Source organism: Vidua macroura, chromosome 6 (assembly GCF_024509145.1).
Source record: "Vidua macroura isolate BioBank_ID:100142 chromosome 6, ASM2450914v1, whole genome shotgun sequence".
Lineage (NCBI taxonomy): Eukaryota > Metazoa > Chordata > Aves > Passeriformes > Viduidae > Vidua > Vidua macroura.
Genome location: NC_071576.1, coordinates 23,677,477 through 23,694,139, shown reverse-complemented (window position 1 = coordinate 23,694,139; position 16,663 = coordinate 23,677,477). Strand labels below are relative to the sequence as shown.

Sequence of the window (16,663 nt, the reverse complement as noted above, 5' to 3'; positions counted from 1 at the left end):
TAGGTTTTGGATGTTCAGAGATGTCTATCTTTGTGGAACAGCATGTGAAATGGGCTCCAAACACACCAGAGCACATCAATAGTGGTTTCTGTGGGGAGACTGGGGTGGAGACAAAGAAAACTTAAAATAATTCAAACTTAATAGGAAACTTCAATTATAAGAATATGTTTAAGGTTTATATTCCTAAAATTTATGTATTTTCATCATAAGATAAATGTATTCAAAAAAGAGGACAAAATCCCTGAAATAATTACTAGATTTAACTTAGAATTTCTAAAATATAAAATTATAAATATGCCTGGGAAATACTTTTTAGCTGTTTAGATTTACTTTAGTAATTGAATTTGCTAATTTTGCATACTTCCTTTGACTTTAAGCACTGAAACCTTGGCTAAACAAGCACTGAAAAATGTCCATATAGGACAAGAGCTTTTCCCCTTGATATCTGCAGTACATGGGAAAGAAAACAAGATAGGGCTGCTTTTTGTGTTGATTTCCACTTGATGATATAAATGGATTTGTATTGTAACAAAGCACATACATAAAAATGTTTGCTACTGCAATTCATCAGTATTTGATATATATCAGTTTTCTTCAGTAATGTGACTTTGGACAAAATGGATGCTGTATTTGTTTCTTTCTTTCCACATATTATTCCAGAGGCAATGAGCCGAGTTCAAGCCACTACTGACTACTTAGGGCCTGATTGCCGGTATCTTAACTTCAAAACAGGGGAGGAGATCATTGTATACTCCAAACTTTCAAGGGAAAATGAAAACTTGTGGACAGGAAGTGTAAGTACTTCAATCTGAAAGACTTTTCCCATAAATATTTTAGATATAGTAATAGCATAACAACCACAGTCTACTTGCTTCTAATGATCGTCTCTCTTTTGGAATATTAACCAGTCATGGATGAATACAGTATTTGGGAGATGAGTCATTGTTACCATCTTTATACAGAAAGAGAAAATCAAATCTTGGCAAAGATCACTCATAGAGAAACAAAGCCAAGATCCGAATACAAGTTTTCTGTTTCCTTCATTTTATCATTTGGCTGTAATTATTTAATCTGGTTCCCTTGAAAACATTCAGGTCTATCAGATCAGGTTCCTACCTACAGGTCTGTGGGTAAGACATCCACTACTGGGGCCTCACTTCACAGTTCAGTGCTTAAGGAAAGCTCCCAGAGAAGTTATCATGCATATTTAATGACTTGGAACAAGTGTCAGTGAAATTAGAACAGTCATTTAAGAAGGAATGGATGCATTGATCCAAATCAAGTTTTACTGCTAGTAAAACCATGTAAGTGCTTCAAAACTACAAGACAGTAGTACATTTTTGGGTCAGGTTTTTTTCTGTAAATAATCTGTCACATTTATTGTTTAAAAGTGAAATTCTGTCTTTTTTTTTTTTTTTTTTTTTTCATCCAAGAGTATCTTTGCAGGTACCTCACTATTCCTTGCTTTCCAAGATGTATCCCTCTATTAAATGGTTTGATGTAAGGACAGTAGTTGGTTTGGTTTGGCCAGAGGAACTTGATTCTTTTGGGCCCTATCATTAACTTATTTTCTGTAGTGTTGCCTTCTTCATTGTAATTTTCTCTTGAGCTGCAGCTAGTCTCCTATCCGAATTTCATATCCTACTTTTCTTGTAACTTAATATGGGTCATTAGTTATTAAGGCATGACATTTTTCCCATTTGAGACAATGGGAAATTTGCAACCAATTTTAGTAGGAGCTGGCTGTGACCATCAGTGCACACAGCACTGTCTTCAGCTGAAGCAGCTTTAAGGCTACTGCTTTGGTACTGCACAAACACATGTTCATAAAAATAATACAGAACATAATAGTATGGACTAATTCTCTTCCCTTTGCTTTCTGAAATGGCAAGGGGAACACTTCCATGAAGGAAAATTAAGCCAATCTTTTGACAAAACAGAATTAAGGAGATAGGGGGCTGTTCCATAAGCTTATTGTTCATCCATACTTTTCCAGCACACACGCAAGTACCTAATATATATATCACTGAAGTTTAAATGCTCTTATTAGTTTTATATTTTTTACAGAAAGGAAAGGATTTTGGATATTTCCCAAGAGATGCTGTGAAGGTTGAGGAAGTTTTAACTGGAGAAGAAGTTGAAGTGCTCACTAAGGTAAACCAACATCACCAAATTTTCCAATGTAGTTTAAAACAATTCAAAATCTAATATGCAGTTAGAAATTCACCTGTTGATGGATATTTTATTTCAGATTATTCAAAACATGTTTTTTAAATTGTTCCAGTTGCGTGCTTATTGTTCTCTAAAATAATTTCTATAATTAAAGATTAGGAATAATATAATTAATTACAGTTCTTTGTGTAAAGTTATAACAGAAAGAACAATGATATATTTTGCTGTGCTAGATGGTGATATAGAAAATTACACATTACACCATTTTAAAAGTCAATATTATTCTTTTAGGAAACTGATTTCCTTTGTCTTCATGAAGATAAGTACACTTTTGAATATGAAGATAACACATTAATTGATCACAACAAAGAAAGTGAATATTCATTGTCTGATGCAGAATCAAAGCTGCATGAAAATAAACTCTTAAGATATACAAGAGACCCCACACAAAATGAAGAAAGAACTGAATCCGTTTATGAAAATTACTCAGAGGACTCTCACATTCAGGAGTCTGTAAACAAAAAGTTGGTTAGAAAAGATGATACTGAAGAGCCACAAATGCAAAACAGTCTCCCAGTAGAACCTGTTCAAACTCAGTCTAGTTGGATTTCAGGATGGTTCACCACAGAAAGTGAAAATGATGAAGAGCCCTTAAAAGTTGTTACTGAATCTTCAGAAGCAAATAAATACCAAGGCAGAAAAATAGAGGTAGCAACTGAAAATGATTTACAGGAGTCAAATGATAAGGAGGAACAAGAACCCCCTGCATCTGGTTGGTTTCAAGGTGGACTGACAAGCTTTCTGTATTTTGGTGAAAAAAATGAAGATGTTGATTTGGCATCAGAAAAAAATGATCCACAAAACCATGATGTCTCTGGTGTGCATGAGCATTCTAGTACTGAACAGGAAACAATAGTCACTGAGGTACTGTCAGAAGAAGAAAAGAGTGGAAGCCAAGAATCTGAATCCAATTGGTTTAATTTGGGTTTAAGTGATGTTCTTAATTTTGGCCATGCTGAGGAAACTACAATTGCTACAGAGGACCAGAGAAGCAGAGAAACAACGGATCAAGCAAATAAGAATGAGGAAGAGCAGACTTCAGATGAGAAAGAATTACATATGGGCAAAAAATCAAAGGAAATAATTAATGTGGTAACACATGAAGAAGATGAGAATTATGTACAAGAAATAACAGATTCAAACAGTAACAGGCCATATCCTGGGGAGATACCAGCCTGTGCACATACTGTTAATGACACCAAAACCACCTCAAATAGCACAGAATCATCTTTTGATATACTAACGCCTGACAAAGAGAAGCCAATTGAACTTTACAGTTCAGAAGAAGACTTGGTATCAGAAAGCCAACTGCTGAGAAATACTGAAGCTGAAAAGAAAAATCAGGAGTCAGAAAGCAGACGTGGCCAATCAGGTTAGTATACAAATATCTATAATAGTTTTATTAATTATAATATGGACAAATATGATAATCAACAGGAACATGAATCAATTGCATCAAATGTCTTGTTCTCATGAGCCCCTCCAAACTGTGATCCCTCAGACATAAAAAATACAGGAGAAAAGCCTGAAATATCTGGAGAACAAGCCATTGCTTCTCTTTAAGTCATTTTGAGGACATACTGAAGTTTCCGAGTTCAACAGCCAAAGAAGGGCAAGTGCACATTATAGGGAACTACGAGGAACTGCAAATAATCATCTGGGCATCAAGAAGACCTCATGTGACAGTGAACCGAGTCTTAGTCTGAAAACATCCAAGAAAGACAAACTAGTCAAAGGTTATGGTGCAGAAAAAAATTCAGCATCCAAAAGCCATTTCAAAATGGATAGTACCATAAAAGATGAAATGTACAAATCAGAGAATAAGAGTGTCTCACAGGGTTTTTATGAAAACAACATCAAATATTTCAGTCAGGACATTTTTAATGATGAACATAATCAGAAATATGGAGAGTCTCAAGAACTGTCTCCAGACCAACCTTTCCTCACCTCTCATCAAACGGCCTCAGTTTAACAGGTACCAAAATTTCCAAAGGAACTGTCCATTTGGAAAAATACAGAGTTTCAGAATGGAAGGTAAAATCTGCTAGCTGAGAATAACTAAGCTTCCACAGTAAAGAAAGACCTTGGTAAGCCTTGATAAAATACCACAGGATAAAGAAATGGAAGGCACTTCAAATCAGAAGGTTAAACATAGTGTATCAGGTAACAGTAACACAAATACCTCCAAAGAGAATGATCTTTCCTCCTCAGCTGGCAGTGCGAAGTACAAACAGGGCAGTGGAGAAAAAATTTCAACAAAATCTACCAAATGAGTAGAAGATTGGACAACTCTTGATGACCTTGCTAATGGCTTGTCAGAGAGAAGCAATAAACTGAACAAATTCCTATAAATGTGCAACATCACCAGGAAGGTGGAGGAGAACTAAAACGGGAAGATTCATGTTCCCAGCATCAGCTTCTGGTACCACAGAATGCACAGTCTTAATCTAGATCTCAGGAAGAAATATAAAAATCACTTGTCATATAGTAAAACAAAATATTAATCTGCTTCCTCAGATTTAGGCCAGTCAATTCAAACCACCATGACAGTGCAAGATACAAAAGCATAGAAAATTAATCTGAGTTTTGAAAGGCATACTACTTCAAAAGACAAAGTAATACCAGTCTTCAGCTGAATTAATGTCCAAAAAAGTATTTATAAGCAACAGTCATGTGATATAAGTCTGACCAAGTGTAAACTTTTACCTTTGGAGCTCTCTAAAACAGAAGACATTTTTAAAGAAAAAAAAATAGCTCGTGTCTTCTAAAACCATTTAACTACAAAGCCAGACTGCTATTAAAAAAAAATGGATTAATTAAATCTTGGCAACCTGGGATTGCTCATAATCCTGGCTGATAGAGTAGAAGTTGAAAAAGAAGATGCTGTTGTAAGTGAAAGGATGAGTAAGGCTGAACAAAATATTGCTGCTACTAAAACTAGTTAGGAGAAGAAAAAAGGAAAGTTTCTGAAAATAAGAGTCAAAATCCAGAAATACAAATAATAGCAATTATATTCTAACAAAAAGGATTTCAGTAGTGTTTTTAGTAGACAACCAGGGTTCTTTGCAAATATATTTAGTAAAACTAACAATTAACCCTGTCAAAAAAACGTCTAAGCATATATGCTTGGTTAAAAACCCAAATGAAAATAGAAGTGACATTAGGACTAGTACACTTGAATACTGCACAGAAGAATGAGAGAAAGTCGAATCTGAACAATGTAAGATACTATTAAATATAGAGAAGGTGCAGAAAAAACCAAAACCAGGCAAATATTGTATGATAAACAGATTTACCAAACCCATTAATTACATTTCAACAATTTTACTTAAATTAAAACAAGATGTTAAGCAACCCTTAGGGTATCTCTGTGATGGAAGCAAACTGCTGCAGCAGCACCAGGAATTTGAAAAGATTCATAGTGAAATCACAGCTTACTCAACTGAAGATAATGCTATGTGGAGGGAACAGGTCATTGTGTCTGCACAAAAGGGGCACAATTTGGACACTGAACAGAAAAAATATACAGAAAAAAGGAATGTTCTTCTAGAGCTGCCAGAGCTTTTGTCTCCTATAACAATTAAGTGTGCTGCCCAAGCTGCAGCTAAAGTTACTAGAGTAATGTTTTACTAACAGTGATTTAGCAAGAACAAAATATCCTTTGTTGGCAAAAATAAAACCACAACAGACAGAACACTGTCTCCTTCTGGTGCTTTAAAATGAAGAGGTAGTGAGCCTAACTCATACCAGTTATGGACTGATTTATGGTATTTTGAGGATCTGATAACACAAGTTGAGTTCATATAATGGTAACAGCTTGAGAGCAAATTACTCGTCTTGAACTACTGGTCTACTTCTGATGTGTATCTTTGGCCAGTACTGTCTTGAAGCATATGATTAAATTAAACAATCTGTAACTTTTCTTCTTTGTGGGTAAGCACGGTGTGGGTTTTTTTGCAAGAAGTATTTTATTGGTATTTTTAACTGTTCTCACTCTAAAGCTTACTCCACTTGTATTTGGATATAAGAAAGAGACCTACTAATCCTGACCAGGGAATCCACAAAACAGCTATCAAAACCAAACATATTTTTTCCTGAACACTTATTTTTAAATTACTTTACTACAATGTAAGTTTTGCTTAAAACCCTATCCTTCAAATTCTGAGATCATTATTTGTATAGTGTTTCTTAAGTCATACATCTGTAGCACATTTACTCTGGTGTTGGGCTTTGAGGAAAATAAAACCAAAAAAAAATTAAAATCTCTGTAGAAGTTAATATCTTATAGGAGTAAGTTGAATCCTCTAAGAGTAACCATGATTTCCCTTCACAATTACATGCAGGAGTAGGCAGAAGAAAGCTGCTAGAAGAAACACCAGACAAGGAGCATGAAATGTATGTAGCTGTAGACAGTGAACATGACAGTGACCAAGATTCAAAAGCAACAGCCATTGCTTCAGTAAATTCTGAAACAAAAATGGACAGTTCAGGACCTGACTCTGAAGCTGATGTCACAACTACTTTCTCTGATGCCATCCAGAACTATGTTCCAAGTAATGGTAAGTGCTAAGTTTTGTAATTTTAAGGAAAATAAATTTGCAATCTTAAAAAAAAAGCAAAACAAAAAACAGTTAATCCAGTTGGAACTATATGACGTTGACAACAGTAATGTAAAACCTCTTGTTTTATTCCTTATGATCCAACCAGAAGGAGGCTGGATACATCAGATACTTCTGTGCTTGAATGCGCTTGAGTTCAGAGAAACAATAAAATCTGCATCATCGGCAGTGATGATTATCATCGAAACGGTAAGAACTCTTTCCATGATATAACATTGACATTAATGCAAATTTAAGCCAGCTACAAGTTATGTTCTGCAATGAAATTCTTAAAAAAAAAAAAATCCTTTTAAATAAACCCTCTGCAGTTCCCTGCTTCCAGGGTTATCTGATGCCAAATGAGACAGAGTATAAGAACATGTTAGGTCAGCTGCTCATCATCTGCCTCTTTGCAGTGCAGAATCTGATGAACTTAGGGTGTGAGGAACTGGGCTTTTGTTTTGTGGGCTTTTTTAACACCCAGGAAACATCTGAGTGGTAGTTTTAATTTTTTGTTTAGTTTCGTTGTTTTTTTTTTTTTAATGAAATTACTAGTTCCCTCTAGTTCTCAGAACAGCACTCATTAAATTTACTTGGACTTAAAAAACTTGGCTTATGATGAGTAAAATAACCAGACAAGTTCCCTTGTTTTTAAAGAGTATTTTCAAAGCCTTGATTCACAAATCCTCCCCTCATTCATAACTGCATTAAAGATACTTTTCTAAGAAAAAAATATATATAAAATAGAAAATGGGGTTATTATTGCTATGGGGATGTCTTAAACATCAAATAATAGTGCAGAGTGAAGGTGAACCTTAAGGGGCACAACTGCACATGAAACAATGCTGCCACCGCACCGTGGGCAAAGGCAGCTGTTGCTGCACTGTCTCCTCTAAATAAGAGTACTGGCAGGTAAAGTGCCATTTGGTAAACTTCGGTGCTTTGGTTGAACTTCGTTTAGATGGGGTAATTGAAGTTTAAGAACCACATAAATTTATTCCTGATTTTCAGCGTACGTATATAGAATATGGTTAAATTGTAGTTTAGGGTGAGGAAAACCGAGGGGCTTTGTCCCTCGTGACTGACTGCGACTCACTGACAGTTCACTGCTACGGCCAAACTCGTTCTTGTACTGTTTGATACAGCTAAAAAAGCTAAAAAAGGCACTTCCACCTTCCACCTATCCTGGTCCCTTAGGTGCTTTGCAGTCCAGTCACTCATCTTGCGTTGTGAAAGTCGCTAGCACACGTTTAAAAAAAAAAAGTAGTTGAAAAACAAAACCCAAACTAAATCAAATTAGCGTTAACCTTAGTGAATGAGTCGAAGAAGAATCCTTTGCTATGTGGCATTGCATTTTCCCTTACATCTGGTATCAGCACCCCGGCAGGATCATTTTCAGCACAGGCACTGGCGGAGCTCGGGCCCGCCCAGCCCTGCGCACCCGGGACCCACCTGCGGCCCGGCCCGGCCCTCCCCGCCCCGCCGGGCACTGCCGGCCCCGCCGCCCGGGCCGGGACACGCGCGGCGGGCGGCCCGCCGGGAGCCAGGCCTTCCCGGGGACTTTCATTGCCGTGCCACCGCTGCCGCCCGGGCGGGCATGGAGGCGGCCGGCGCCGCACGGGAGGTGAGCTTCTCTGAGCGTAACTTTAGGGAGGAACAGGAGCAGGTTCCGCGGGGCCACGTCCGTGCCGGAGGACGGCGGCGGGACGGTGGGCGCACGCCGAGGGCAGCTGCCGGTCCCTGCGGCCGGCGGTCCCCGTGCCCAGGGGAGGGTCTGCCGGCGGAGTCGGGAGCCGCGCCGGGCGGGCGGGGAGAGCCGGGCCCCGGCGGCTGCCACCTGTGCCGCGCGCCCCCCGTGACCCGCGGCAGTGGTTCCTCCCCCGCCCCCCTGGCGGGCAGTGGTACGGGCCGGTTGTCAGGCGGCGGGCCGGAAGGGGCGCGCGCCGCCCGCGGGAAGATGGCGGCGGGCGGGCGCGGGGGGCCCGGGGCCGGCACCGGCACGGCCGGGCTGTGGCCGGGGCTGCGGGACAGCGCCCGGCGCTACTGCGGGCTGGCCTGGGAAGGGCTGCGCTGGGTGAGTGACGGAGCGACGCGGGGCTCGGCGCAGCCCCCGCCAGGGCCGGGGTCTTGTGCAGCGCTGCAGCTCAGGGGCTCGGGCAGGGGAAAAATCGACCTTAAGGCTCAACTGCACAGTACCGTGTTCTTAGGCACGGGTCACGTGTAGCAAATTTGAGCCACATGGAGAGTGTCGTATCTTTGAGCAAATAGATCCGTTTACAAATGAAACGTGAGTGTATCGAAGTGTTTAAAATGTGTTAAATCACTGGTGAGTTCAGTGTGTTATTTTAGCATGAGGTTGGTTGAACAGGTTTTTCTACCAAACAAGTTTTCTACCAGACAATCAAGAAATACTTACTAATGCTGATTCTTGCAGCAGTGAAATGTGTAAGACAACTCAAAAGAGAATTTTACATAGTGAATTCTCAGTACCTAAAGAGGCCAACGAAAGGGCTGGAGAGGCACTTTTTAAAGGGCACGTAGTGATAGGATAAGGGGGGATGGCTTTAAACTGGAGAGGATAAGTTTATGTTAGATAAGAGAATGAAATTCTTTACTGTGAGGGTGATGAGGCACTGCAGCAAGTTGTCCAGAGAAGCTGTGGATGCCCCATCTCTTGAAGTGTTCAAGGGCATGTTGGACGGCGTTTTGGGGAAGTGGGTCCAGTGTTCTTGCCAATGGCAGAGGGATTGAAACTAGATGATCTTTTAGATCCCTTTCAACCCAAATAATTCTGTGATTCTGTGATAATTGATAGTCTCAGAAAGAAAATGTTTCAGAGCTTTATCTGTTGATTTTCTTATCTTGTTGGAACTTTTTTTTTCCTTCACTTGGTAAATCTGTCATTTAAAAATCAAATGCTTCTGTTAACCATTTTCTCAGAGTTTTGGAAAAAAAATAGATATACAAGCCTTGGAGGTAAACTATGTCAACATGTAATGTCTGTTTCTGTGGATAATATTAATCTCTTTTCCTTTAGCTGAAGCTTTTTTACTTTACTTTTCAGGCTGTGGCTTCACTGCCTGAAGATATGAGACCTGGCCCTGATCTGTATGGTTTCCCATGGGAAATAGTGATTTGTGCTGGCATTGTTGGAGTCTTGACAGTTCTCTTGTTCCTGTACAGAAGTTACCGATCGGTAAGTGTCGTGGTTTGACCCCAGACAGCAAGTAAGCACCACACAGCCACTCTCTCGCTCCCTGTGTCACGTTGGAAAGAGGGAGAGAATCAGAGGACTAAAAGCTAGAAAACTTGTGTGTTGAGATGAAGACAGTTTAATAGGAAAAGCAAAAGCAGTGCATGCAACAAAGCAAGACAGAGAATTGATTCATGCTTCCCATGAGCAGGTAGGTGTTCAGCTGTCTCCAAGAAAGCAGGGCTCCATCACAAGTAGCAGTTACTCTAGAAGACAAGCTCCATCACTCCCCACACCCCTCCTTCCTCCTCCTTCCCCTCAGCTTTATGTGCTGAGCATGATGTCAGCATGCTGTGGGTTATCCCTCTGGTCAGTCGAGGTCAGCTGTCCTGTGTCCCCTCCCAGCTTCTTGTGAACCTGCAGCCTCCTTGTGGGTGAGGTGGGGTGAGAAGCAGGAGAGGTCTTCACTCTGTGTGAACACTGCTCAGCAATAACTAAAGCATCCATGTGTATTCAGTGCTTTTCAGCACAAATCCAAAATATAGCCCCATACCAGCTACTGTGAAGAAAAATAACTCTATTCCAGACAAAACCAGCACAGAAAGTGTTCAAGTTACTTGCAGATACGTAGAGTGCATTACTAGTTTGCATTGAAGTTGTTATCCTTCCTGTTCAAGATAGATAATGCTTCAGAATTTTAAAACTATTGTGATTGAATTTAGAATCTCTCTGAAAGAGAAATTGAAAAGTCTGTTTTGTCAAGATAATAAGTGTTTGGATGTGTAGTGAGTGACTGTTATAAGAGGAAATGCAATGAAACTCGCTGTAGTAAGGCTTCCTCTTTTCTTTTTAATTTCTACACTGGCCTTTCAAAGTCAGCCCTTAAATTATTTTCACAGGATACAGATGTCTTCCCTAGGGTGTATGTATTGCTGTGTGTATTGATATCTCTGTGACTAGCCTGGCCATAGCCAGAGCAGCTCAGGTCCTTCAAGGTAATTGTAAGCAAAAGCAAACCCCATGGTTTCCTGTCAAGGGAGGCATTTTAAAACTCTTTGGACACCTGGATTCTGTTTATTGCAGCATTTAACATTGAACCAATTTAACTGCATGCTCTTTGTGAGCACTAATCTGATGACTTTGAGAATTGCAGTACTGAAACCTTTCAATGCACAAATCAGATTATATTTTTGATGTAATGCCTATCTTCTCTTGAGAGTAAGCAAAGGTCTGAGTAACAAAAGTTGTCTACCATACTATCCCTGCTACGGAAATGGGGTCAGTATGTGTAATTCAATATTCTAAATTTCTTCCCATTTTTCACATACTCTCATACAGTCAATGTGATTTTGGTCATAGGTGTAATGATTCTCATGTTTTAAGACTGGTTCCATGGCTGTTTAATTTTTTTAGATATGAGTGACTGCATTTTTAGGGTTTTAACCTGAGCTAGCCTTCTCTGTAAGGGGATCGGTGTTTGTGTAAGTTAATGTAACTATAATTTGGTCATACCTTTTGTTCTCTAGAGACATCCCTCTAGGTGATACAAAAGGCATTTGAACTGAAATCATGCAAGCTGCTAACCTGGTATTGTTTTCCTCCTGCACATGTCACTTAGGGCAGGAGATACTACAGAAGTTGTTGATAGCTTTTTCAGTCATCCATACTTAGATCCGCACTGATGGCTCCTTGAAGAATTGATGGTTCCTGAAAAGTAATGGAGTAACTAAACATCCATTGGGGATGATAGGATAAAAGCATACTTACAACTTTCTTACCCTTTTTCTGTTACTTGGACTCCTTGGCTTTAAATTAGGAGGAAACAGGGAAGATCTGAGGGCCCCATTGTTACATTAGGCACATGACCTAGGCCCAGCTGTGAGAGAAATGCTGTATTGTAACAGTTCTGTGGGTTCAGCCAAGTTCTGCATCTCTCATACAGGCCATTTGTGACAGATTTTGCCCTGCAGTTTCTTAGATTTTGATTCTAGGGCACCAGACCCCATGTGGCAGCTGCTCACTTGGCACTTGAAGGATGCCCATCAGGTAGTACCTTACTGCAGCTTCAGCTGTTGTGTGTTGTAATGTGTGAGAGATCTTTCCCAATGGGAAATCTGAGCTCATGTGTGGAGCTTCCCCCTCCCTTCCCTTTCCTACTCTTCTGACTTTGTGTCTCCGTTACGGGGCTTTGTGTGGGCAGTCATGCTTTTGTGATGAATATACAGAGGTGTGTTATTAAAGTGATCCAGGTGAAAACTAATCTCCTTTCCCCTCTTTTGTCTGTTAAGAGTGGGAGAAGGACAGGGCAAACACACAGACATGGCGGGGTTAAGAGCAGAGGATAGGATTGCCTGTTTTTACTAGGATTTATTTTCCTTTTTTAAGTACCATGGTTAAACTTGGCATGGAATCACAGCTTAAAAGATTAGTTTTCAGATACTATACAAGAATAATTGAGCAGACATTTTCAGTATTTTTTCTCTTTTTTTCAGGTTAGAAGTCGACTTTATGTAGGTAAGCTTATTTTTGGTACTTAATTTTTCATATTTCTTGAGAGTATGACTTTATTCTTTCTTTTTTCACCTTTAATAGTTTGGATGATGCAACATTTGCTTGTCTTTTCACTTTTTAGGAAGGGAAAAACAGCTTGCCAACAAAATTGCTGAACTAGTTGAAGAAAAATGCAAAATTCTTGAAAAACTCAGCCTCTGCAAAAAAGAGGTAATGATCCTCATTTACTGCTTTCAGATGTGTCATAGAAATGGATTCTATCAAGTAAAGTACTAACTTTTCTAGAAGTAAGATGTTTTAAAGGGATTCTTCAAATGCTTTTTTCTGTCAGTGCCTTTAAGTGCAATTAAGGTGTTAGCAAGTTCTGCCTTTAAACTCTCAATATTTCACTGGAAGCAACTTCAAGGTGTCTTTTTTTGGTTTACATCACTGGGATAGTCTAGTAGGGTTAAGGCTTTCCTGATTTCCAGCAAGGTGCATTTGTGAATATTTAGGTGAAGTCTGTGTTTCAGACTAGAACATCAGAAGTTAATGCTAGTATTTAATCAATTGTTTATCTGTATTCTGACATAAAGTAATTTCTTTTCAGTTTGAAGATTTACAATTGTCTCTGAAGGATGGTAACACTATGAAAGAATCAACAGACACATCTTTTTTTGAGGTAAAAAGATTAATGGAAATTGTTACTTCTACAATGTAAGGCAATATTTTAGGAAAAATGTGGCCCCTATTAAAAAACACCCAAACAAACTAAATAAAAACAATAGCAAAAAAAGTCAGACAAACCCAAAAACTCGAACACAATAGTTTTAATTGGGTTACTGAAAATTACTTAAAATCAAAGCATTTAAATTAAGAGAAGTCTTTTTTAACAATTGCACTGAGGATAAGTAATACTAGAACAAATGGCATACTGGACAATATGTAATTTTAAGAAGTAAATTGTTCCCATTTCTAGGAGAGAGGGTAGTACATGAAGTATTTCTTTTTTCTCACATCTTATCTAATTCAAATACTTTCCATAGTCTACAGGTGCACAGTTTTAAAGAAAAATTACCAGTACATTATTTATATCCCCCAAACTGAGAATATATTTGTAAAAGAGTTCTGGATAAGTGAATCCAATACCTAATAGGCTCTATAAAATTCATGTTAAAAAAAGCTAGTAGGTTTATTTCATTTTGCACCTCAGATCCTACAGAGCTATTTTGTTCATGCAGGAGTCTCTAGAGTATTTGAGTGAAACATACTTTGCTGTCATATTTAAAATATACTTGTTGTCTTCATATGTAATTAATATCAAATGTTTTATTAACTCACAAACCAACTTGATTTAGGAAATGCATGAAAAGCTGAACAAGTCAAACTTGAAACTCAACAAGGAAATAGAGAATCTAGAAAAAGAACTGGAAGAAGAAAAATCTAAGCAGTCAGAAAATGATACCTTGGTAAGAATAAGTAGAATCCTGTCTTTGTTTCTATTCGTTTAAAAAAAAATTCTCACAGAAAAAAAATCTCTGCAGATAAGACAAACTATTTTCTTTGTGTATTCTGAAATAAAAACTAGGTTTTCCATTTTGTCTTACCTGTAATAACATTAGAAAAATGATACAGGAAAATACTCAAAAGAAGAAAAGCTGGTTTTGCACACATTTTTACTGATACAGCACTAGAACTTTCTCAGTTTGAAAATAAAAATAATTGTATTAATTGCCTAGACATTGTCAGTCAAGTATGTGAAAGAAGCTGTATGACAACTAATAATTTTCAGGTGGCTGAAATTCAGGAGAAAGTGGAGTCTTTAGAGAATGAAGAAAAATCTATCCAGTCACAAATTGATGAGGTATGTCTAACCTTTATAGTTTCTCTTTTCAAATACTTGCAATTTCTCTATTCCCCATGTAGTTACTGCTTTAATTTTTTTTCTGTTAAGGATGCAGAGTTCATATGCTCTGCAAACCAAAAGTTTGTAAGGCTTAGAACTTTGGTGTGGCTTGATTGAGCAACTTTTAATTTCATATAGTGATTGGCATTTATTGAGAAGTAGTTACCTTGTTCTTTTCTTTGCTTTCTTACTTCTCAGTGATATATAGTATTGCAAAACTACAGTCAGCAAAAACTGTTGAAATTGTAGAGAAAATGTGAGAATATGTATGTAGCACAGCCAGAAAACCTAAGACAAGTCCAGTAATGCCATCATGACCCCACCTATATCTTCACCAATAGTGTGATTAAACAACACACATTTTAATTTCACTTAGGCAAAGTCCACCCTAAAAGTGTATCAGATTAATACTGAGAGACTCAAGACATCTGTTCAAGATGCAGTAGATGAAAACAGCCGTCTCCAGGAAAGTGAGAAACAGGTGGGTTCTTCCTAGTTATCCTTAGAAATACTGTGATACTAATAAATATGATTTCTCCAAAGAGCTCATCCTCAACAAGTTTACTAATAACCTCTTGTGTGTTTTAGTAAATAGAATGAGGAAAAGGAGATGGTTTTTAAAACAATTTTATGTTTGTCTAAAATAATTCTGTTTTAAAAGAAATGCAGTAGTTTGTGGGGAATCATGCATGGAGCTCAGTGGAAGGAGAGTATGTGGTAATGTAAGTCTAATAAGAACTTTGTTGAGACCTGTTGGAAAGCAGAAATATCTGAACATGTCCACAGCTAGGATTCTCTACAGAGGCAGAGAGAAAATTCTTTTACTTGATCTAGAAAACCAAAGAAACTGAGGAATTGCAGAGTATTCAGAAGGCAAGTAAAAAACATACTCTAGTACCACTGTAGATGTGTTAATTGAAAGTCAGGTACGTAACAGAGAGGAATAGAAAAGATTGTTACCTCCCAAATTTTAATTGTCTGTTTTCTGTGCTGTAGCCAGATCACAAAGAACACTGAATATTTAAAATTATTTAGCATGTGCAATAGTTGTCCTGTGCAATAGGTTGCTTTACAGTGAAGCTATTTTTTTTTTCTTACAAATAGGTATTTTCTATAAATGTTTAATTTTCTGTGTAATGTTGGTTTGAGGTGGTTTGTTGTGGTTTTAATGGATATGTGCTTATTTTCCTGACTGATTGATCTCCCTGTTGTCTGAGGAATAACCTGATAGAGATTTGCCCAGGGGAAGGAGGAGTGGTGGGAGTGGAAGTACAGGCCTGTTGCTTTTTATCATTCTTATAAAAAGCAGGGGAGTTCTTTAGTCCTCTCTGTCAAAACGTGGTGTATGTCAAACTTAGTGGTTCAGGAAAAAAGAAAGGGATACTGGAAATTTTTTTTTTTTTTTTTGCAGGAGGAATATTTCAGTTCTTCACAACTCTGTTAGTAAAAAGTGATCTTTTTCCCTAATTCTAGAAGGAGTCCATGTTTGTAGTTGCCAAAATAAGAAGACAGTTTTATTAAGAGCTGTGGGTGGAGAAGCAATGGATTTGACTGTTATCATTGTGAGATTAAGTTGCTTGAGAATTATTTTCTTTCAAGAGTTTTTTTTTTTTTTTTTCTAATCTCTACATCCTCTTTGTTTTTGTGAGGAGGAAGGGTCTGGTCTCAGTGCTTTGTTTCAAATGTGACAGTGTTCTTATGTAATAAACTTTGAGAAGCAATACATAAATTTTTAATAGAGAGGAATTTTCTTTTTTTTTCCCTGTGGTAATTTCTTGGTTTCAAATAGAAATAATCCAAATATTTGTGTGTGTGACAAAAATCTTCACTTTCCTCCATTTTTAATAAAGTAAATAAATAGTACTTAGAGAAAGATAATACTAAGTGCTGACAATTGCCTATATTTCTTAGACAATTGTTTTATATCAAGGAAAACCAGGGGAAAAAATTAGTAAAAACAGTTTCCAGGGTTTAATTGCCATGAAAAAATAGTTCTTTTGCATTCCTTCCAGATAAAACAACGTGAATATAAGTATTTCCTTAACCACATTATTTAGGATTAATTACTACACTTGGTTGTTAACTGAGATTTGTTGCAGTTGTTAGTAGTTTGAGAACATTTGTGCATATTGTAGTTTGTGCTTTTTAGTAGATAAATAGCCTAATGTTATTTGTTGCTGGAACACGATAAGTGAAAAAGAGAAAGTGTCTGCCTTGTGTTCTCATTTCTGAGGTGCTTTCTAA

The 16,663-nt window shown here is 37.9% G+C and overlaps 1 protein-coding gene across 4 annotated transcripts in view; it reads left to right on the top strand.

The window, feature by feature from the left end:
- The window catches only part of MIA2 (MIA SH3 domain ER export factor 2), a 36,067-nt gene that overhangs the window by 957 nt on the left and 18,447 nt on the right, over positions 1 to 16,663 (top strand). For all 4 annotated transcript variants that reach the window (XM_053980046.1, XM_053980044.1, XM_053980045.1 and 1 more), the window contains exons 2-13: positions 661 to 794; positions 2,068 to 2,154; positions 2,464 to 3,604; positions 6,576 to 6,791; positions 6,940 to 7,040; positions 9,895 to 10,026; positions 12,516 to 12,537; positions 12,656 to 12,744; positions 13,124 to 13,195; positions 13,872 to 13,982; positions 14,306 to 14,377; positions 14,796 to 14,900. In XM_053980046.1, coding sequence (XP_053836021.1) covers positions 661 to 794; positions 2,068 to 2,154; positions 2,464 to 3,604; positions 6,576 to 6,791; positions 6,940 to 7,040; positions 9,895 to 10,026; positions 12,516 to 12,537; positions 12,656 to 12,744; positions 13,124 to 13,195; positions 13,872 to 13,982; positions 14,306 to 14,377; positions 14,796 to 14,900 — 2,282 coding nt within the window. The remainder of the gene's footprint in view (positions 1 to 660; positions 795 to 2,067; positions 2,155 to 2,463; positions 3,605 to 6,575; positions 6,792 to 6,939; positions 7,041 to 9,894; positions 10,027 to 12,515; positions 12,538 to 12,655; positions 12,745 to 13,123; positions 13,196 to 13,871; positions 13,983 to 14,305; positions 14,378 to 14,795; positions 14,901 to 16,663) is intronic.